The following is a 24,078-nucleotide window of genomic DNA, read 5'->3' as shown; positions in this document are numbered from 1 at the left end:
ATATGTACGTCTCATGGGGGGAATGTAAATAATTGATTTACTAATTCAGTGAACATTTAATGTGTCACATTCAATATATCTAAAAATATTTACAAATAAAACAATCGTGGACATAGTTGAATAAAGATTTACAAATCAAACAATCATGGACATAGCTGAATAACATTCATAAAATAAATGACAATTTCTTCAAACTGCTATTCTGATTCATGTGAATTGTCCACATTAATCTACTTTGTCAATGAGAATTATGCTCTTGTGAAGTGTTCGTATCATGCATTTGACCTCAAATGTGATTAAATACAATTGATAAATATTGGACAAATGATTTAGAAAAGAAACGGCCTTGCTGAGATGATGGCTGCGAGTGATTTAATTGGATGAATGAATGTCTGCTATCTCTCTTCATTGGTTTTGACTGTAAATGAATCCAGTCCTATATAGTGCATAGGCCTTGTTTTTCCAGCTCATGTATCATTAAGCAATCTTCTTTTAGTAGCCTACTTTCATTTCCTTCATATACCCCTCCTTAACCGATAGAATTTTCTGGCTGCACATTGTAACACAAAGCCTTGCTGCTTCCCCACTTAAATAAGGCAGGCAACATAGGATTAGATAGTAACTCTGACTTCCTTATACAGTACAGTGCAGTACATTACACTACACTACAGAGCCAAATATAGAATAAGTACATAGCTCTTGTACAATTCCCTACATAAGCATAGGAAGCTTATGAAGCCTTTTCAGTTTGTGACTTCTGACAGTCTGACAGCACAGCTTAGGCCTACTGTTATTGCCCTGTCTAATGGTAAAGAGGAAGCACTGTCTCCTTAAATAGACTCAAATATTTTTGGTGTCACAGCCGAACATTCATCACAATGAGATGTATTCAAGGGGCTAACGGACTGGAGAAAACAAAGCACTTGTTCTATGATGATTCAATTAAAGGGATAGTTCACCCAAAGTGCATATTCATTTTGTAATTTGGGTAAACTATTTCTTTAAAAATGCATAATAATAGCAATACATAACCAGCAATGGATGGCTGTTGTACAATCACAAATCATTAAAGCAAGGAATAACAATGAGTCAGTGAATGACTATGTGGTGCAGCCTCATCATGCACCCCTACAATCGCCATGGTCATCTAGTGGTGCTGGTGGTTCTGAAGTCGCTGTGGGGGTTAGAGGCAGGGCGTGGAGGGGAGGGTGTGTGTGAGCATGTGTGTGAGCGCTGGCGGGGTGAGCGGTTGGCAGTGACGTGATGTAGCTGGGAGGACAAAGGGGGGGGGGGTTGAGGAAGTTAGAGGTATAGGGTCAAGGGTTAGAAGTCAGGGGGAGTGTATTTACAGGTTGACCAGGTGGAGATCGGAGGCGGCGAAGTGGGGGCACAGCGCCATGTCGGGGTTCTTGAGCTGCCGCAGCACCCGCCGGTGGAACTTGGAACGCACACGGTTGAACTCCATGATGTCACAGGGGTCCTCCTCGATCCAGAACCGATGGAACTCCTGCATTAGGTAACCTATGAGAGGAGAGGGTGGACCATTAGCCGGACAGAACCACAGTAGCCTGGTCCTAGAACTCTTGCCAATTCCCATGGTCATAGTTGGCTATACAGCACAAACAGATCTAGGACAAGCGGCTGGGATCACAGAGGAGGACCAGAAGAAAACGGAAAAGGTGTAGGTTAGCAGGTAAGGGTGGGACAACAGTATAACGTTTTCATACAGTACTACAATAACTGTACCAAAATGGAAAAAAACATTTGTTTTGGGTTATCATACTTCAGGGAAAGATACTACTATGATATTACGATATTGGGATAAAACAATATTTCAGGGAAAGATACTGTAGGAATTCTAACAGCATTTTCTGTCTGACAAGTTGGAGGCATTCTGATTGATATTAGTGTGAAGCATGACTGAAAGTGTATAAGTGTGCCGTTCGGTTCTGTAGTTATATCAGTATCAATATAGCGTCACACGTGCTAGCAGATTTAACACAAAGACTGGCACCCTATTGGACACTTGGCAAATGTCTTATACTATATAGGGAATATGTTGCCATTTAGTAGTACAATACATATGGAACAGAGTACCATTTGGTAGTACAATACATATGGAATAGGGTGCCATTATGGGCACAGTGGTTCCCACTCACAGAAGGTCTGCTGGAAGTGGCTGAGGCTGGGCATCTCCGGGGCTACGTTGTACAGGTGGGTCTTCAGGGCTCCGCTCACCAGCAGAGAGTAGGCCAGATCCGTGATGTTGATGCCCACGATGGCAAAGGAGTATCTGGAACAATCAGTTATAAACATATCTCATTTTATCTGAAGCTGGAACGAAGGCAATCTTTTTAGCTGTGCACAAGCCTCTGTGCTGCCCCCTGTGGTTGTTCCTTCTACATGACTTAATAAGTAGGCAGTAGGCACTAGTGGATATGGACTAGAATGGAATACATTTACAGTCTTATGCTTGTAATGTAGCTTAATGATCTCACAGGTTTTGATTGGGTGAAAATAATGTATGGCCCTGTTGAGATTTGAAATCCACAACGTGGACTTGAGAAGTGATTTTGCCAAGGTTTGACTGAGACAATTGAACTAAAGGAATAGGTGTGTACAAGAGCTGTATCAAAACAAATCCTGGCACACACACACACATTTCACCCTCTGAAAACACACACACATTTCACCTCTGAAAACACACACACACACACATTTCACCCTCTGAAAACACACACACACACACAGCCTGAATATAGATGTCACCGCCGGACTTTCAGTGCTGAAGCAGCCCTTCTGCCAGAGCCAAATCTCCCTAGAGCTAAAGTAACCCTCCACTCCATGCCCAGATCTCCTTAGAGCTACAGTAACCCTCCACCCCATGCCCAGATCTCCCTAGAGCTACAGTAACCCTCCACCTCATGCCCAAATCTCCCTAGAGCTACAGTAACCCTCCACCCCATGCCTAGATCTCCCTAGAGCTACAGTAACCCTCCACCCCATGCCCAGATCTCCCTAGAGCTACAGTAACCCTCCACCCCATGCCCAGATCTCCCTAGAGCTACAGTAACCCTCCACCCCATGCCCGGATCTCCCTAGAGCTAAAGTAACCCTCCACCCCATGCCCAGATCTCCCTAAAGCTACAGTAACCCTCCACCTCATGCCCAAATCTCCCTAGAGCTACAGTAACCCTCCACCCCATGCCCAGATCTCCCATAATCCGTTAAGACACTGCCAAGCCTATGGTATGATGAGGACACATGGACATCAAAGGATTCTTCTTGATATTCTCTCCTGTGCCATCTCCGCTGTGCGTGCGTGTTTTAGGGATTTGAAACTCACCCAATTGCTTTATCAAAGTTCTTCTGTTCCCATTCTGCTTTGCTCATTTTGCTGTGGAGGACACAAGCGTGAGTGTGAGTGTGCATCTAGAGCTCTGACATTGCAGTGTTTTCTGACTAGTGAAGTAGCCTGGTCCCAGATCTATTTGTGCTGTCTTGCCAACTCCTATGGCCATTGTCAGACAGCACAAACAGAACTGCAACCAGTCTACTTCAGAGGTACCTCAGAAACGTACAAAGACCTCAGCTAATGAAACAAGACGAGTAGTGCAAAGAAAGTGCCATGATGCAGTTTCATATGACAATATCCAAGACTATTTAGATTCTATAACTCATCGCAATTAATGAATGGAATGAGTAAGCATAACAAGTACATATAGAGATAATTCTAAAACATTGCAAATCAATTGGTCAGTATGAAAGTGAAATGATGAAGTAGTACCTTGCCTCTTTGGGAATGCTCCTACACACGTGAGAGACAGGGATGGAGAGAATGGATGTGGAGAAAGAAAGAAAGTGAGTGTGCCCAGTGAGATGTAGACCAAAGCAAATGTGCCAAATGACATAAATTAAAACGCAAGTCACAACTGCAGTCATCCAAGTCCGTACTATAAATTGCAGCTATAGACTGACACAGCCACAATGTAGCCTAACCAGTGTGGAAAACCTAGTGTTGGGTTCATTAGGGCACACTGGAAAATAGTCTTAAATTGTACACAACGGAAAGCAAAAATGTGTGTTTCTTTTGGGCAAGTTCAGGTAGTTCCTCCCTGTTCACTCCTTTTTTTGTTGTTAGGTGCTTAAAGAACATGACCCACGAGAAACTCAAAACATCAGAGAGGTCTGAAGGGAAATAGAATTCAAGACTACTGATAGGGATTCCCCTTTTTAGAAGATTTCCTCCAATGGGGTTTCAATAGTGGGACTCTGTTATGTTGAGAGTTAGTGTGACTCCAGCGTTTAAATGAATCATACAGGTCGAGTTCCAGGCCAACTACATTGCAGACGTTGCATTGCATCAACCAATGGTTAAGTGCCACTTCATCGACAGCACAGTCGGGCATCTGATTGCTATATCATATGATGTGGCTAGATAATATGTTCAACACCTATCCAGGTGTTGTGGATCTGAAAGGAGTCTCCAATGTAGTCAGCCTGGAACGCGGGATTAGATGGTGAGCTGACAAATAAGCATGATAGGTACAAATCATCCAAAATATCTAGCAGTCATTGGTTCGACCCTAGACAGGTCATTCTTCATAGCATGTTGTAAAGGGTTGAGATAAATCAAGAGCCAATCTCTACGCTATAGGTCAGGGGGCAGGTGAAGGAGGGGTAAAGGGGAGGGAACCACCTGTGTTTCGGCTGCAAGGAGTCATGAAGCACCTGGAGAGCGGTGGCCTTGTCATGCTCAGCAAAATATCTATGGTAGAGGAAGTTAGAACACAGGGGAAACATAAATTAGGATTGTACAGGATTGTCTCTATGTCCCTTGACATTGTTATTGGATGTATAATCAGTACTGTACTACTGTCTGGTCCTTGTCTGCAGAGGAAAACATTTGTACAGTACAGTGACTCATATTACACACACACACACAACACTGTCACACGACACTGTCGCACACACAGAGACACTCACAGAAGATTGTGTAGGCCCAGTAGACCCATGCCCCTGAAGTCAGTCTTGGGGTCATTGCCTTGGAAACCGATCTCACACCACTGCTTGGAGATCCGCCCAGTGAGTGGTGAATCAGGACGCAGTGTCTTCCACAGCTACAACAGAACAAACACAGACATTAATCAGGGAGAGACTACTTACTGCTATCAGTAAATAAAGGCAGATCCCGTATTCATAAAGTGTTTCAGAGTAGCAGTGCTAGGAACAGGTACCCCCATGTCAATATATTGTTATTCATTATGATTTAAAGGCCAAACTGATCCTGGATCAGCAATCCTACTCTGAGACGGTTTATGAATATGGGCCCTGATATTCAAAACCTAGCCCTTTCAAACATAGAAAATAACAATTTATATCAGCAATTCAGTCACCTTACATTCTGAGCAGGGGATCAAATTATATACTGTATCTAACCCACACAAAGTAACTGCCCCACTCTAGCTCCCAAACTATAGAAAGCACAGAAATTCTACCTGTCTAGCTACTCTATATCAATTCCAGTAAGCACAGATGTCAGCAGCACAAGTCAGTATATCAACACATACATTAAATAGTGGTATTTATTGTAGCACTTCATAATGCATTATAATAACATTACATCTTACCTTCATCAGCATCTCCTCATGGTCGGGGTTCTCACAGTCGTACGGCTCCCTGCGTAGCTTCTCCACCTCCGCCACCAGGCTACGGTAGCCGACGATCTGGAACAGACTGGCCTGGAGGGAGATGCCTAGCCTGGGGAGAGACACAGCCATGCAAGGATCAGCCTGGAGGTGACATACTACTATAGGTTTGTGTTCAATAGACACCAAACGGAAGAGAATGAAAGGGGGAGAGGAGAGAGGCTGGTCTAGTCTTTTCCTATACAAAATGCTCAAACAATAAGCAATGGGGTACCCTAATGAACTCAACCCAGTGCTTCTCTTATGGCTTAGCCTGGATGAGCCTTGAGGTCTGTGAGAGCATGCTCTTTTTGGAGGCTCCTTTTGTAAGTACTGTAGAGCCAGGATTCAATCCAAGGTGCATTGTAGCGCAGGGCACTATAACCGTCTCTTAAAGGTAATTTGCGTTTGAGCCGACTTGCAAGGTTTACCAAAAATGCAATCTCTGAAGAACTTTGTGGAAAATACCTTTAAAAAGGGATTGTCAGCTGTATAGTAACCAGTGCTATACGTGCCTTGGACTGAATCCCGGCCCACTGTAGGTGTTCCAATCCTGGTCAGTTGTCTGACTAGAGTACAAATCAATTGTATTCTAGTTAGGTCGGGCACTTTATGAACCTTAAAAGACCACTTGGTGGCTCTCAGTACTTCATTATAGTGATTAAATCTGCCTATGCAAATGATGCACAGTGATCAACAGATTCAGTGCTGAACATGATCTTACTGTGGGTTAGTGTCAGGGTTGACCTTCTTCAGGGTCATGATGTCATCGATGGTCTTCTCCACTCGGTCTGGGTGAGCACTGAGGGCAGACTGGCACAGCTGGAGAGGGAAGAGAAAGATGAGGAGAAAGAGGAGGAGGAGTAGGAGGAAGAATAGGAGGCAGTAGGAAGAATAGGAGGCAGGAGGAGGAGGAAAAGGGGGCATGGGGAGGAGGACGAATAGGGTGCAGGAGGTGGAGGAATAGGGGGTATGAAGAGAAGGAGGAATAGGGGGCAGGAGGAGGAGGAATAGGGGGCAGGAGGAGGATGAGGAATAGGGGGCAGGAAGAGGAGGAGGATGAGGAGAAAGAGGAGGAATAGGGGGCAGGATGAGGAGGAGGAGGAATAGCGGGAAGGAAGAGGAGGAGGAAAGCACAAAGCATAATCATAGTTGTGTATAAATGTGTATAAGTTATGAAATACCATATTACCCATCAAATGTACACCACTCACCTCATTCTTTGAGTACCTGAGGGAAGACTCTGAATGGGAAAAACAAGTTAAAAAAGAAATGCTAACAAACCTTCAGTATTTCAAACTCCCAGTTCCCACCCACCACTTTTTATCATTCTCATAGCTTACATATCTCTCACACAGAATCAGAATTGAAGAACAGATTAAATTACATGTTGACAAATTAAACAATTATTCAAAGACAATAAGTAGGCCTACCGATCTTAAGGGTCCTTCGTGCCCCTGGCTTGTTGCTGTGGCATATCCGTTGCAGTTCGCACCTCCCCGTGACCTTCCTGATCACAAACTTCAGGCCTCGCCACAGACATTTACAGTACAGGAACACAAAGAACTGTGTCACCACCCTACAGGAGGTGAGAGAGAGAGTATATTCTCTCCTATCAAAAGGACAAGTCAGGGGTATTGGACACAGAATGAGACAACTTCTCTACATTCCTTTTGTGACCGACCCAGGTCTTCTGCGTACCCCATCAATACTGTGTTAGCAGGCTGAGCTAAAGTCTAGGAATTAGCTTGGGGAACTAATTCAAGTCTTCAGGTCACAGTCAAAGTCACTCATCCTCAGTTAGACTAAGTAAGACACACTGATTTAATCTAGGACAGAAGTACAGTGATGTGCCATAATGTTCTGTACCTTGTACAGTGTATGCTTATAATGGGCACCATTGTTAAGCGTTTATGCTCAGGGAAGAGAATATCTGCTCAGCCGCACATTTTTGTTATACTTGAATCCCAAAGCCTGCCTCAGCTCTTCATTTGTGTTGTTGTTCAATGTACCCATCAAATTGATGACTGATCAGTCCAAAAGCTGCCCTGGCAGGAAACAGACCTAAACTATCTCCCTCTCCCTCTCTTTAACATGTGAATAACTATTTGCTGTTTGTTTAAAATTACATTATTCTCTCTTCTCTTCTCTCTCCTCCCCCTCTCCCTCTCTCTCCTTCAGACTCCATATTTAGGTCTGAGGGGAGCCACCGCCCCCATCCTGATAAGAGAGTGTAGTTCCAGATGCCCAACTAGGACAGGGGAAAAGCATGACATGGGTCGGGCACACAGCAGCCTCCTAATGTAGGCTGTACTAGCACCGTGTGTGTGTGAGGGGGGGTGGAGTGTGAGAATGTGAATTTCTGTTGTAGGGAACATCTACAGTTGAAGTCGGAAGTTTACATACACCTAAATTGTTTAACTTGTGTCAAACGTTTCAGGTAGCCTTCCACGAGATTCCCACAATAAGTTGGGTGAATTTTCCTTGCTCGCACACACGTTTTCAGTTCTGCCCACAAATTTTCTATGGGATTGAGGTCAGAGTATTGTGATGTCCACTCCAATATCTTGACTTTGTTGTCCTTAAGCCATTTTGCCACAACTTTGGAAGTATGCTTGGGGTAATTGTCCATTTGGAAGACCCATTTGCAACCAAGCTTTAACCTCCTGACTGATGTCTTCAAATGTTGCTTCAATATATCCACATAATTTTCCTTTCTCATAATGCCATCTATTTTGTGAAGTGCATCAGTCCCTCCTGCAGCAAAGCATCCCCACAACATGATGCTGCCACCCCCGTGCTTCACAGTTGGGATGTTGTTCTTTGGCTTGCAAGCCTCCCCCTTTTTCATCCAAACATAACGATGGCCATAATGGCCAAACAGTTCTATTTTTGTTTCATCAGACCAGAGAACATTTCTCCAAAAAGTACGATCTGCAAACTGTAGTCTGGCTTTTTTATGGCAGTTTTGGAGCAGTGGCTTCTTCCTTGCTGAGCGGCCTTTCAGGTTATGTCGATATTGGACTCGTTTTACTGTGGATATAGATACTTTTGTACCTGTTTCCTTCAGCATCTTCACAAGGCCTTTTGCTGTTGTTCTGGGATTGATTTGCACTTTTCACACCAAAGTACGTTCATCTCTACGAGACAGAGCGCGTCTCCTTTCTGGGCGGTATGACGGCTGCATGGTCCCATGGTGTTTATACTTGCTTACTATTGTTTGTACATATGTAAAATTTCTCCCAAGGATGAACCAGACTTGTGGAGGTCTACCATTATTTTCTGAGGTCTTGACTAATTTCTTTTGATTTTCACATGATGTCAAGCAAAGAGGCACTGAGTTTGAAGGTAGGCCTTGAAATACATCCACAGGTACACCTCCAGTTGACTTAAATGATGTCAATTAGCCAATCAAAAGCTTCTAAAGCCATGGCATCATTTTATGGAATTTTAAAAGATGTTTAAAGGCACAGTCAACTTAGTGTATGTAAACTTCTGACCAACTGGAATTGTGATACAGTGAATTATAAGTGAAATAATCTGTCTGTAAACAATTGTTGTATAAATTACTTGTGTCATGCACAAAGTAGATATCCTAACCGACTTGCCAAAACTATAGTTTGTTAACAAGAAATTGGTGGTGTTTAAAAAACAAGTTTTAATGACTCCAAACTAAGTGTATGTAAACTCCTGACTTCAACTGTATTTGTTTATTTGGATCTCTTGCAGAAGCAGCAGCTACTCTTGCTGCACTGTAAACCCCAAAGCATTTTTAACTAAAATACTTATAGTAAGTTGAACTCAATGTCAATGAAAAGTCATGTTTACTTAAAATGTGTATGTGCAACTAACTGAAAACTAAATGAGAAGTTACATCAACAAAAATTATGTTTCTACCCAGCATGCTCTACTGCAGGTCCATTTCTGGAAAATGTTTGTAATATGTATTTTTGCATGTACAATGAGTGAGTGATTGATTAATCTTATGCTACACGAAGATAAATAACATACATTTTCCTAAACTAATCCAAACATTTAGTTCTATTTTTTTTTGCACCATTACTGAAATGGTAGTTCCGTTTAAACTGGCTGATGTAGTATCAAAACACTGTCAGTCCTTAAGCAGGTTGTGGGTGAATAACAATTCTAACTGTTGGATAGCCTAACTCTGACTGGATTCCAATAGGAATTACACATCACTTTGCAAGCTGACCAATTGTGATTTACAGGTAGGGTTGCAAATCCTTGTAAATTTCCCAGGTTTTCTAGAAATCTGGGTTGGAGGATTCCTGGAAATCTTCCAACCAAGATAGTTTTTTAAATCTGTGAATTTGGGGAAATTACTGGAATTTTGCAACACTACTTGCAGGCCTGATGTGGCCTGTAAACCATCCGTTTCAGACCATTGTATTAGGGTAAAGCTTCCTCAAAATAAGGCCGAATGAGATATGTAATGTATTGTCAGCACAGGAGGCTGCTGAGGGGAGGATGGCTCATAATAAATGGCAAGAACCATGCGAATTAATGACCTGGATACCATGCGTATTTGATACCATTCCAATGATTCCGCTCCAGTCATTACCACGAGCCCATTCTCCCCAATTAAGGTGCCACCAACCTCCTGTGATTGTCATAAAGAGTTTAATTATAATGACAATCTTCACCTAGGAACTCACTTTGTGATCTCACTTGGTCATGGCTGGTAACTGTACATTTCACTCAAAAAGGCAAAGTATACTGGGAAATGATTTTGGAGGCGTGGCTTAGTGGAGCCATTACTCAAAATGTTCAAGCTGATACAACTCAAATCTGGACGCCTACAGCACGTGTCAAACTCATTCCACGGAGGGCCAAGGGCCAAGTGTCTGCGGGTTTTCGCTCCTCCCATGTACTTGAGTATTAATTGAAAGGAAAAAACAAAAACCCGCAGACACTAGGCCCTCCATGGAATGAGTTTGACACCTCTGAGATAGTCACTGTGACCCTATAGGGCAGGGGTGTCAAACTCATTCCATGGAGGGCACTGCCTGCTGGTTTTTGTTTTTTCCTTTTAATTAAAACCCAGACAACCAGGTGAGGGGAGTTCCTTACTAATTAGTTACCTTAATTCAGCAATCAAGTACAAGGGAGGAGCGGGAAAAACTCACAGATACTCGGCCTTACGTGGAATGAGATTGACACATGTGCTCTGTTGGTTTAAGTAGTGACTACAAAATCAATTCAAGTAACTGTTCTCATATATATTAAGTGTATCTATCTATCTAATCTATCTAGGGGAACCTGTTTGGAGGTGATGAGTTGGAGTGAGAACTGTGGTTCATGGCCCGTACTGAACTGGGTACCTGCCAAGTCAGAGAGCTTTTTTTGTCAAAATGTAGTTATTTTTGTCAAAATGTAGTTATTGACATAGCCTTGTTCTGTTCAATGTTCAGCAAGTGCCAACACAGGTGAACACCACTAGTGCTTTGAAATGTGATAATAACCTAATATTAGGGACATCAAACATTCAGGCTTCTGCACTGACACCATGAAGGCTCTAGTCTAGAGCGCCTGGTTAAATTGTGTTTGAGAGCATTTTATAACTGTCTAACTGGTTAAATTAGTGAGAAATAGATATTGTTGCAATGTGAGTGGGCAACATATACTATCGTCTTAAATTGATATGTTTAATTATTTTTCCATGTGAAATTATTGGATATTTCCCTAATTTCCCTAATGTGGACAGTTTGCTATTACCTTACACAAGCTTGCATTCTACCCCATAAAATTGAGTGGAATTACACATCCTTTTTACCTTAGATTGGTAATGTTAGTATAAACGTTTATAGTCATCACAATGACAAGATTGACTGCTTAAAACATATCAATATCTTAATGAAATGGGTTAATGGAATGACACCAAAAATTTGAGGTGGTCTCTCTATAAAAGTCGTTGGCTACACACCAATACACAGATTTGACAGTCAAATTCAAATAGCTGCTAAATGTTCTCACTGTTGATATCCTATGCCACACTGTAATTAATTTGAAATAGGATCAGTTTGGGCCAGAAGGTTACTGACCACCACGGATGAGCTCACTCAACTTGCCTGTCTCATTACACCACGGTCAGAGCCGGCTGCAGACAATGATCAGGTAGGGGGAAATCAGATTTTCAACATTTATAATTTTAAAATGTATGCAACGATTTTCCACCAACAGGTTTCTTTCTGTGAGAATGCACCACACACAACCAATAAGGTTGAGTACCTGATGATAAGCTGTAGACCACACTATCTACCAAGAAAGTTCTCATCTATATTATTTGTAGCCGTCTATTTACCACCACAGGCCGATGCTGGCACTAAGACTGCACTCAACCAACTCTATAAGGCCATAAGCAAACAAGTGCCGCTTCCAGTGGCCGGGGACTTTAATGCAGGCAAACTTAAATCAGTTTTACCACATTTTTACCAGCATGTCACATGTGCAACCAGAGGAGAAAAACAATTCAAAGGGAAACCCAGACGCGAACTGCCCAGAGCCTACCAGACAAGCTAAATGCCTTTTATGCTCGCTTCGAGGCAAGCAACACTGAAGCATGCACAGCTGTTCTGGATGACTGTGTTTTAACGCTCTCGGTAGCCGATGTGAGCAAGACCTTTAAATAGGTCAAAATTCACAAAGCCGCGAGGCCAGACGGATTACCAGGAAATGTACTCAAAGCATGCACGGACCAACCGGTAGCTGTCTTCACTGACATTTTCAACCTCTCCCTGACCAAGTCTGTAATACCCACATGTTTCAAGCAGACCACCATAGTCCCTGTGCCCAAGGAACCTAAGTTAACCTGCCTAAATAAGTACCGCCCTGTAGCACTCACGTTGGTAGCCATGAAGTGGTTTGAAAGGCTGGTCATGGCTCACATCAACAGCATCCTCCCGGACACCATAGACCCACTCAAATTCGCATACCGCCCCAACAGATCCAGAGATGACGCAATCTCAATCGCACTCCACACTGTTCTTTCCCACCTGGACAAAGGGAACACCTAACCTATGTAAGAATGTGCCCACGAAGTGCCCACTAAGCTCATTACTAAGCTAAGGACCCTGGGACTAAACACCTCCCTCTGAAACTGGATCCTGGACATCCTGACGGGCCGCCCCCAGGTGGTGAGGGTAGGCAACAACACGTCTGCCACGCTGATCCTCAACATTGGGGCCCCTCAGGGGTGTGTACTTAGTCCTCTCCTGTACTCCCTGTTCACCCACAACTGCGTGGCCAAACACGACTCCAACACCATCATTAAGTTTGCTGACAACACAACAGTGGTAGGCCTGATCATCGACAATGATGAGAGCCTATAGGGAGGAGGTCAGAGAACTGACAGTGAGGTGCCAGGACAACAACCTCTCCCTCAATGTGAGCAAGACAAAGGAGCTGATCGTGGACGATAGGAAAAGGAGGGCCGAACAGGCCCCCATTAACATCGACAGGCTGTAGTGGAGCGGGTTGAGAGTATCAAGTCCCTTTGTGTCCACATCACCAACAAACTATCATGGTCCAAATACACCAAAACAGTCACGAAGAGGGCACGACAAAACCTATTCCCCCTCAGGAGACTGAAAATATTTGGCATGGGTCCCCAGATCCTCAAAAAGTTCTACAGCTGCACCATCGAGAGTATTCTGACTGGTTGCATCACTGCCTGGTATGGCAACTGCTTGGCATCTGGCCGTAAGGCGCTACAGGGGGCAGTGCGGACGGCCCTCTGGACCTATATAATAGGCGTGTCAGAGGAAGGCCCATAAAATTGTCAGAGACTCCAGTCACCCAAGTCATAGACTGTTTTCTCTGCTACCGCATGGCAAGCGGTACCGGAGCATCAAGTCTAGGACCAAAAAGCTCCTTATCAGCTTCTACCCCCAAGCCATAAGACTGCTGAACAATTAATCAAATGGCCACTGGACTATTTACATTGACACCCCCCCTCCCCCTCCCCCTCCATTTGTTTTACACTGCTGCTACTCGCTGTTTATTATCTATAGTCACTCTACACCTACCTACATGTACAAATAACCTCAACTAACCTGTACCCCGCACACTGACTCAGTACCGGTACCCCTTGTATATAGCCTCGTTATTGGTATTTTATTGTGTTACCTTTTTATTATTTTTACTTTAGTTTAATTAGTAAATATTTTCTTAACTCTTCTTGAACTGCACTGTTGGTTAAGGGCTTGTAAGTACCGGTAAGCATTTCACGATAAGGTCTACACTTGTTGTATTCGGAGCATGTGACAATTAAAGTTTGATAAGAAATGCATAACTGCATATTCCGATTACCGACTTTGAGCGTTTCATCATGGTTTGCGTTTTCAACACCAATCAAATAAGAGTTTGTCAATCTCGACAAATAGAAAATACATCCCTCCCTGCTAAGTATCTAAAGCGTGGAATCTCAGAATGCCATTAAACTTTTTGTTGTTTTGAAACAGTCTGTTTGCAATCATCGATTGGCAGGTGCGCAGTTTGGATGCAGGACGCAGGTAGCCGACAGGAGAATTTTGAAGTAGCCTAATAAGATTTTTTTTAAATGTGAATGGTTGTGTTTATGCTACAAAAATAAGGTAATACAATTTAAAAGTTAAATGACAAATATTTAGGCTATAATTGAAGCATTAGGATCTAGGTCAAGGAATAGCCTCTTGGATCGGAAAGGAGGCCGAACGTGCGTTAAGCTTTTTTGAATACCAGGGTCTGCTGGGAGCATAGGCCTTTGCGGCTACAATATATAGGACGACTTGGGAGAATGATGATTAGCAACGGACAGTGCATCAGTATCAGAAAAAAAACATTTCTGACAGTCCTGTTCTGTGCCTTTCTAGAATGTATAATATGTAGAAAGTAGACCCACAACTGAACCTAATGGAAAGAAACATTCAAATAACAGGGCTTTTATGCCGTTATTCAAATGACATTTTCACTGCAGTTTACAGCGAAGTGTAGAATGGTACTCATTTGAAAACAATAATGATAATATTAATTGCATTGTGGTGTTGTAGGCTAGTCTAGGTAGGGTAACTGTATTGTCCCTAAGGCCATACAAATTGAATTAACTGTGTCACAGCAAAAAAAAAAGGATTGCTATCACTAAATCAAATAAAAGTTGTATACTTTGTAATAATACTAAACAACCTTTGTACATCACCTAACGACCTCACCAAGCGATTTTAGCCTTTTGGTATTGTAGCGAATGATGAAGCAAGGCAATGCGGGAAAGACAAACACTCGAGACATGGTGTTAATAGGGTTAACCCACTTGCAGAGATTTGTAATGTGGCTCATATCGCGAGGTTTGCTACATTGCCCCCTCCGTATTTAAAGGCATGTCCCTGTGCTTCGACTACTCAGCCCCGTAGCACATCTGAGCCATGCGTTCTGATGGCCTCACGGCAGTCATCCCACTTCTGACACCAATGTAGCAAACAGCAGGACAAGGAAGTGAAACAAGGTCACTGGCGTGAAATTTAAACATAATAATAATAATAATAATATATCCCATTTAGCAGACGCTTTTGTCCAAAGCGACTTACAAGTCGGCTGGGGCCACTACTTTTACATATGGGTGGCCCCAGCGGGAATCGAACCCACGACGCTTGGCCTTGCAAGCGCCATGCTCTACCGACTGAGCCACACAGGACACATCCTATGCATCGTGCCAAAAGGGTTAACACATTTGGTTGGAATAGCATAATTTCATCTTATATTTTACCCACTTAGCAGACACTTTTACTCAAGGGCACATCAACAGATTTTTCACCTAGACAGCTCAGGGATTTGAATCAGCAACCTTTTGGTTAATGGCCCAATGCTCTTAACTGCTAGGCTACCTGCAACCCTCATCATGGCTCATGTTACAGTCACAGGGACCAGAGTTTGCGTCCCAGTCAGGGTACCCCCCTAAACCACTACTGTGCCTTCGGAAAGTATTCAAACCCCTTGACTCTCTCCACATTTTGTTACGTTACAGCCTAACTCTAACATTGATTAAATTAAGAAAATCCTTAGCAATCTACAAATCGTTTTTGTCATTATGGGGTGCAATAAAAATAAATAAAAAATACATAAATACATTTACATAGGAATTCAAACCCTTCGCTACTTCAGTTTAAAAATGTTAAGAAATTAGCAAAACTGTCTAAATCTGTTTTTGCTTTGTCATTACGAGGTATTGGGTTTAGAATGATGAAGGGAAAAAACGATTTAATCAATTTTAGAATAAGCCTGTAACCTAACAAAATGTGGAAAAGTCAAGAGGTCTGAATACTTTCCGAAGTCACTGTATATTGGTGTCAGGTGTTGAAGAGCAACATTAGTCACAGTACATTTGTGTTAGGCTAGCAGTGTTTTTGTCAGGTTTCTGTACTGTGATGGCAGAATATGCTAAACAAATGTACACCCGATTAATACAAATCATCATATCATTCGGCCAGGTAGGCCTACTTTGCAGTCTACATTTAAGGTAAACGGAATCTCTTTCCCCCATAAGTCTGTCCCAATTTAGCTACTCCATGCTGTCCTACTTTAGCTACTCCATGCTGTCCTACTTTAGCTACTCCAGGATGTCCTACTTTAGCTACTCCATGCTGTCCTACTTTAGCTACTCCATGCTGTCCTACTTTAGCTACTCCATGCTGTCCTACTTTAGCTAGCTATGGTTAGTAAAGCGGGGCAACTAAAAAAAAAGACAGAATTACAAAATGTAAACATAATATTGCCATTTTTGTATTTTGATGCACCCGTATAAGTATACACATTTACATCACAATTTGGCACAGTGCATTATTTATGACAGTAGTATAACCTTAAAATCAACACACAAAAAAAGCTACATCACTAATCTGTACTGTGTGCTTTGCAGGGTGTGGTTTCTCTGCAAGGACTTGGTAACAATAGTTTTGATTTTCTCTTGTCAGACCAAGAAATAGACAAGTCAGGATTAAGCTGTGCCAGTTTATATGATGTCCCACTCTTTCTGAATTCACCCTATTCATGAAAATGTCTTGTCAACAGGAAACAGCATCATTTTCAACTTAAGTTTAAGCAATATAATTAATCTCCAATTGTATTGTACTTAATCAGGTAAAAACTGCAGAATGGGTCCAAAAACGTGCTGTGATTGATTTATGTTGATGATATACCAGAAATCACCAACAGGGGTTTGCCGTGTCTACTAATATGAAGCAGATGATAGTATGAAAGGATACACAGTAGCCATGTAGACTAACACATGTCCACTGAGTGTATTGATCACAGTCTACACATCCCGGGGGACCATTTTCTCTCCCCACTGCCTGAGAACGAGACTGGCATGCTAAGTAGGCCAAGCACACGCAGGGTGAGCGCATGCAAACATTAGCCAACTCCATTAGCCGATGGAGCAGCACCAAGCACTGCAATGGGACACGGGAATAGGCGGAGAGCACTTGTGCTTGCAAACACTCACATGGTAACTAAATCATTGCTAGGCATACACTACGCACAATAACTACCCTAACCGAGCGTCGTCACTGAAAAGATCGTAAAAGCGCAAAGGCGCGAGAATAAAGGCCTAGTTGCCTGCAAAACCCCCCCGTTCTCTATTCTCCTACACCTGACCGATTGGCGGAGCTGTCCTTTCAGCACCTCGCACACAAGGGCACAGTTTGTCACATAAAATCGGGCCTATCTAAACAATACGGTGTAAATTAAATTCGGGTTGTCAAGCTTCTTGATAATTAGCTTCTTATTCATTCGCATTTGACCGTGGAAAAACAACATGCATTTAAGGCCACTGGGAGGACTTCGTTTACCATTTAAGGCTATATAAACAAAATGTCACTCCACATGAGTGAAAAGAAAGCATTCAACATTTTAGGCTTCGCCTATGTGAGTTGACAGTATAGTCAAGGTCTCATTACAAGAAGTTCTGACCATTCATTTAAAACATATTTATTAGGCCAGGCCTATAGCAAAGTATCCCTTGCAGAAAGAGAATGTATTTGCCTACCTCAAAAAATGTTTCATTTTTATGGTTTTGCCGAGTTCCTTATCGTTTCTTTGGAAATGACACACGGGCAATGGCCGATGTATTCCTGTATAAAAAAAGAAACAGGTGGGAAGGGAAAAACATCATTTTACATTATTGATACAAGCACACAGAAACAAAGATAGCCCTAAAACGTGTTAATGTCTGGTGAATGGCGCGTTTTATGTGGTCGGCAGTTTCCATGGTGCTGCTGTGCTGTCGGATTATAGGCTATATGCTACATTGCTGTGAGCAAGTAACGATATAGCCTAGCCTACCAGTTCTTCGGGTAAGGCTACCTGCAATATGATGAAATGAACCTTCTTAATCTCATTATAAGGTAAATACATCACACAGTTGTGATGTTTGGTGCAGCCTGTTTCTCGAAGCTAATAATTGGCACCCAAATCACACCATGCATAATCCGAGCTCTCGAAAAACACAATGAAATCAATCGTGCGTCCCAAAATGGAACATGCACATATTTACCAATATATCAATAAATTGCACTCACAGGAAAGAAGAAATGAGAGGAGCCTTAAAAGACGCAATAGATTGCCGCCGGTGGTGGCCTCGCGTTTGTGTGGTTGTCGTCTTCACTCCGTAGCAGGTAACTGTTCTTCCTCCATGATGACAGCGTCACTGAGTGTATGGGGAGACGGAGCGGCAGAACAGCATCGCAATGCAGGGTTGTGGCCGCCGCGAGGTGGAGTAAAGAGCGTCAGACCAGCCAAAGCCTCGTGCTTCAGACAGACACCTTCGTAAAAACAAAACGGGTCACCGACTCATCAGACCCAAAGAGATGTCCACCTAAATTATATCATTTTATCAGATTGTCATATTTGTTTTGTGTCGCTTTGGCCAGCCCGACTACTTGGTAAATGCGGTGCGTCTGGCTACAAAATAGCTTAGGGAGCAGGAATCGCAGTCTGTCAGGGTCAGGTTATGTCTGTCCATTTCGACTGTCAACCATAAAAAAACTCTATATTTGTGACACTATAATAAGATCAAATGGGCTATTAAGCCTATATACGTATTGGATGCGCGAGCACGAACCTCAAGGTTTTAAATGATGTGTTCTAATGAGCTATCAATATTATCTAGTCGTGTGATTTTACAGGCCCCGCGATCTGTTATTTCTGTACGTCCAACAGTGCATCGTCTTATAGGGCTAGGCTATCGATCTGTTTCTTGTATTGTCTCAAGACAGACCTGGCAACTTGTCTAACATGATGCAGGGTCTCTCTCTAATTATAGCCTATCATTAATTCTGATTTGGTTTCTAGGATAACTGTCTCCATACACTGGAAATATTAGTTGTGCATGGTTGTTTGACAACCATAATAATAACCAAGACTAAGAATCAAGATGTTAATTAAATAATATGTATAGCCATAATACAGCAATTGGTTTGCACTTTGCAGCATTGACCTTTCAATGCTATCTGTCTGAATATGGGACATTACATTGACAAACTGACAGTCACTGAGGGATATAGCAAGGTAGCAGGGTAGCCTAGTGTTTAGAGCGGTGGACTAGTAACCGGAAGGTTGCAAGTTCAAACCCCTGAGCTGACAAGGTACAAATCTGTCGTTCTGCCCCTGAACAGGCAGTTAACCCACTGTTCCTAGGCCGTCATTGAAAATAAGAATTTGTCCTTAACTGACTTGCCTAGTTAAATAAAGGTAAAAAAATAAATAAATGAAAATGACAACACAACATCCACATAGAAAATAAGAGCCATGATGAGGTAACCAGAAATACAAGAGAATAACTGACTTTATTATCATCAATAGTCTATTTAACCCATGTGTAGTCTTAACATTCTGTATACTCCCTTTGTCCTAAGGGTAAAAAATGACTCGTCTTCACTAAACCCCCAAAATAAAGCAGCTGAATTGAATTTTAAACCCCCAATCTATTTTGTGTTTAGAAACAACCGGTCATTCATCAAACTTTGTGAATCTGGGTTTTCCCTCTTCACAATGCAGAAAGACTGCATTTAATCAGTGGACACCACTCGTTTTTATTACAACACACCTATCATAATTGTTTTCTTTACTAAAAAGAGGTTTATTGTTATTTCTTATTATTGCTAAAGGTACTAGGTGTAAACATTTTTTTTTTTAGCAAGAGATAGCACTTGTATAGCCTAAGAAAGTAGCATACATGTGCAGAAAGTCGTTTTGAATGCATTTTATTGAAGAGAAACAAGTCTTGAACTTTTTTGGTAATATAGTGATATATTATTATATACTGTACAATGAGGAATTCAACTACAAAATACTAGTTTTCTCCCATTTTTTAACCATTGCCCCCTGCCCACAAGGTATAAACCACAATAAATAACAACAAAATAAGAGATACAAAACAAAAATGTGAAGAACATAAATCAATCAACTCTAATCAGCACATGTAGGACTGTAACGACTCTCGTGAGTTGAAGAAGGAGACCAAGGTGCAGCGTGGTACACGTTCATGACTTTTAATAAACTGAACACTGCAACAAAATAACAAAGTAGAAAAAACAAAGGGCGCAGTTCTGTCAGGCAACATAACAGCTAAACAGAAAATAACTCCCCACAAAACCCAAATGGAAAACCACAACTTATATATGATCCCCAATCAGAGACAACAATAGACAGCTGCCTCTGATTGGGAACCACACTAGGAAATAGAAAACATAGATTCTCCCACCCGAGTCACACCCTGACCTAACCAAACAGAGAATAAATACGGATCTCTAAGGTCAGGGTGTGACAAGGACAGTATGCAAGTGTATTTCTCACATGTGCAGCACATTGTATTTGTTTTACAGTCCTTCTTTGGTGGGCAGAATTGGCATCTCCTCCTCATGCCTGCCCCAGCTGCAGCCTCAGGTGGATCAGAACAAGATTCAGCCCCCTGAACAGCTTTAAGCTCTCCCCCCATTAATTTAAAGTTTTGGTTAAATCGACAGCTAAATCATATGGCATAATTACGGTAGCAAAAATAATCAGTACAGTGCGTAAATGTCCTGGGGACCCCAAGGTGTGCACGTTCTGTTTTTTTTTGCCCTAGCACTACACAGCTTATTCAAATAATCAGTTCTTGTTGATGAGTTTGTTATTTGAATCAGCTGTGTAATGTTAGTGCTAAGGCACAAAAAAAACTAGACGTACACCCCTTGGGATCCACAGGACTGAGTTGGGAAACACTGACCTAGAGTGTAACTGTATTATAAAAACATCATTGCCTATAAGCTACTTGTCCGTAGTGAATGCTCCAGAAAGTGAATATGTTATCATTAAGAATTGATGGAAGTTGAATTGCATCACTACTTTGGCATTTGCCTAGAACTATAAGAAACCAAATGGCAAGTGGATATATGCGTTATTGCCTATTTAACTAAGGCACTGTATCTTTCTTATGCCATTTATTTATTTTTACTTGAAAACTGAAAAACGGTCATACTTTTGAACTGAACGTATTTCTCAAGGCTAAACTAAAAAAACAGGTTTATTTCATTCCATCAGCAAAATATTTATAAACGTTCATGCCCTTTTAGGTATGATACCTTAACCCTCGTTAAGCATAGTAAAGAGCCTTACCTGCTGCGGTAGCACGTTTTATTTTTCCTGTTTTCCCAAAAGTAAACTCCATAGGCTATTTGGAATGCATCAGTGTGCGCGCCGATCAAGGAATCCAAAAGGGTGAGGCATCCAGTTTCCTCAAGCGCAGTGCATGTGGAGCACACCCGTATATTTTTTGGGATCAAAATTATGAATTTTTAATGAAATATATTAAATATAGTCTGTAGTCTATTTCAAATGCGTCACTGCGTTCGCCGGTCAAGGACTCCAACAGGTGAGGTATCCAATTTCCTCTAGCGCAGCCCATAGGGAGCGCACACCGCACCAGCAGATATTTTAAAGATTTTTTATGACATTTGTATTCATGTTTACATGCAGTGCATTCGGAAAATATTCAGATCCCTTGACTTTTCCACGTTTTGTTACAGCCTTATTCTAAAATGTTTTAATTAGCTTTTTTCTCCCTCATCAATCTACACACAATACCCCCATAATAACAAAGCAAAAACATGAATTGACATTTTTGCAAATGCATTAAAAAAAATGAAATATCACATTTACATAAGTATTCAGATTCTTTACTCAGTACTTTGCTGAGATACCTTTAGCAGCGATTACAGTCTCGAGTCTTCTTGGGTAAGATGCTACAAGCTTGGCATACCTGTATTTGGGGAGTTTCTCCCATTCCTCTCTGCAGATTCTCTCAAGCTCTGTCAGGTTGTATGGGGAGTGTCGCTGCACAGCTATTTTCAGGTCTATCCAGAATTGTTCGATTGGGTTCAAGTCCGGGCTCTGGCTGGGCCACTCTAGGACATTCAGAGACTTGTCCCGAGGCCACTCATGCATTGTCTTGGCTGTGTGCTTAGGGTTGTTGTCCTGTTGGAAGGTGAACCTTCACCCCAGTCTGAGGTCCTGCGATCTCTGGAGCAGATTTTCATCAAGGGTCTCTCTGTACTTTGTCTGTTTATCTTTCCTTTGATCCTGACTAGTCCCCCAGTCCCTGCCGCTGACAAATATCCTCACAGCATGATGCTGCCACCACCATGCTTCACCGTTGGGATGGTGCCAGGTTTCCTCCAGATGTGACACTTGGCATTCAGGCCAAACAGTTCAATCTTGGTTTCATCAAACTAGACAATCTTGATTCTCATGATCTGAGAGTCCTTAAGGTGCCTTTTGGCAAACTCCAAGCGGGCTGCCATGTGCCTTTTACTGAGGAGTGGCTTCCGTCTGACCACTGTACCATAAAGGCCTGATTGGTGGAGTGCTGCAGGGATGGTTGTACTTCTGGAAGGTTCTCCCATCTCCACAGAGGAACCCTAGAGCTCTGTCAGAGTGACCATCGGGTTCTTGGTCACCTCCCTGACCAAGTCCCTTCTCCCCCGTTTGCTCAGTTTGGTCGGGCACCCACCTCTAGGAAGAGTCTTGGTGGTTCCAAACTTCTTCCATTTAAGAATGATGGAGGCCACTGTGTTCTTGAGGATCTTCAATGCTGCAGAAATATTTTGGTACACTTCCCCAAATCCGTATCTCGACACAATCCTGTCTCGGACCTCTACAGAAAATTCCTTCGACCTCAGTCAACTGTGGGGTTTTATACAAACAGGTGTGTGCCTTTCCAAATCATGTCCAATCAATTGAAGGGCTCTAATCAAGTTGCAGAAACAGGATGCACCTGAGCTCAATTTTGAGCCTCATAAAAGGGTCTGAATACTTACGTAAATAAGTTATTTCTATTATTTATCTGCAGACTTTTCTAAAAACCTGCTTTCGCTTTGTCATTATTGGGTATTGTGTGTAGGTTGATGAGGGAAAAAAAGAACAGTATCTACGTAACAAAATGTGGAAAAAGTCAAGGGAACTGAATACATTCCGAATGCACTGTACATTTCACTAACCACGTTTCCATCCAACCATCTCATGCAGATGAATTACCTGACATATGAAAAAAGTCACGACTGGCCTGATGGAAAAATTCAATGCCGGTACAATTTTATAAATGCCGACAGACAATTTGGTAGTTTGACATGGTGGAATATTTTTGTGTCAACATAATTAATTTAGCGAGAAATGGCGGCGGAAACACCTTTATACATCTAAAATAAATCGTAGATGCATGCTAGCAAAGACACTACACAACATTAAACAATATATTAATTGCACTATGACGGTGACAAGCGGTGCCCACAAACTGTTAGGGCCTACATTTAAAAAAATCAAATCAAATTTATTTGTCAGATACACATGGTTAGCAGATGTTAATGCGGGTGTAGCGTAATGCTTGTGCGACAATGCAGTAATAACCAATGAGTAATCTAACCAAACAATTCCAAAACTACTACCTTATACACACAAGTGTAAAGGGATAAATAATATGTATATAAAGATATATGAATGAGTGATGGTACAGAACGGCATAGGCAAGATGCAGTAGATGGTATCGAGTAGAGTATATACATATGAGATGAGTAATGAAGGGTATGTAAACAAAGTGGCATAGTTTAAAGTGGCTAGTGATACATGTATTACATAAAGATGCAGTAGATGATATAGAGTACAGTATATACATATACATATGAGATGAGTAATGTAGGGTATGTAAACATTATATTAAGTAGCATTGTTTAAAGTGGATAATGATGTATTTTACATCAATTTCCATCAATTCCCATTATTAAAGTGGCTGGAGTTGAGTCAGTGTGTTGGCAGCAGCCACTCAATGTTAGTGGTTGCTGTTTAACAGTCTGATGGCCTTGAGATAGAAGCT

General features: G+C 42.0%; 1 protein-coding gene across 2 annotated transcripts; it reads right to left on the bottom strand.

Annotated features, from left to right (window-relative positions):
* Window positions 1-111: 111 nt before the first annotated feature.
* On the bottom strand, window positions 112-18,434 carry elmod1 (ELMO/CED-12 domain containing 1). Of its 2 annotated transcripts, XM_064982046.1 has the most exons (12): window positions 18,254-18,434; window positions 17,722-17,806; window positions 7,121-7,266; window positions 6,902-6,930; window positions 6,412-6,509; window positions 5,631-5,760; window positions 4,987-5,120; window positions 4,700-4,768; window positions 3,788-3,808; window positions 3,347-3,397; window positions 2,160-2,293; window positions 112-1,521 (listed from the first exon to the last, which is right to left on the bottom strand). In XM_064982046.1, the coding sequence occupies exons 2-12, from the start codon at window positions 17,736-17,738 to the stop codon at window positions 1,346-1,348; spliced, it is 1,005 nt and encodes a 334-aa protein (XP_064838118.1). In that variant the 5' UTR covers window positions 17,739-17,806; window positions 18,254-18,434; the 3' UTR covers window positions 112-1,345. The 2 variants fall into 2 exon arrangements, with proteins under 2 accessions (XP_064838118.1, XP_064838119.1); XM_064982047.1 differs by lacking the exon at window positions 3,788-3,808 and having other exon boundaries at window positions 18,254-18,433.
* Window positions 18,435-24,078: the final 5,644 nt, after the last annotated feature.

Source organism: Oncorhynchus masou, chromosome 12 (assembly GCF_036934945.1).
Source record: "Oncorhynchus masou masou isolate Uvic2021 chromosome 12, UVic_Omas_1.1, whole genome shotgun sequence".
In the NCBI taxonomy this organism is placed as follows: domain Eukaryota; kingdom Metazoa; phylum Chordata; class Actinopteri; order Salmoniformes; family Salmonidae; genus Oncorhynchus; species Oncorhynchus masou.
This window is presented reverse-complemented; position numbering and strand designations above follow the sequence as displayed.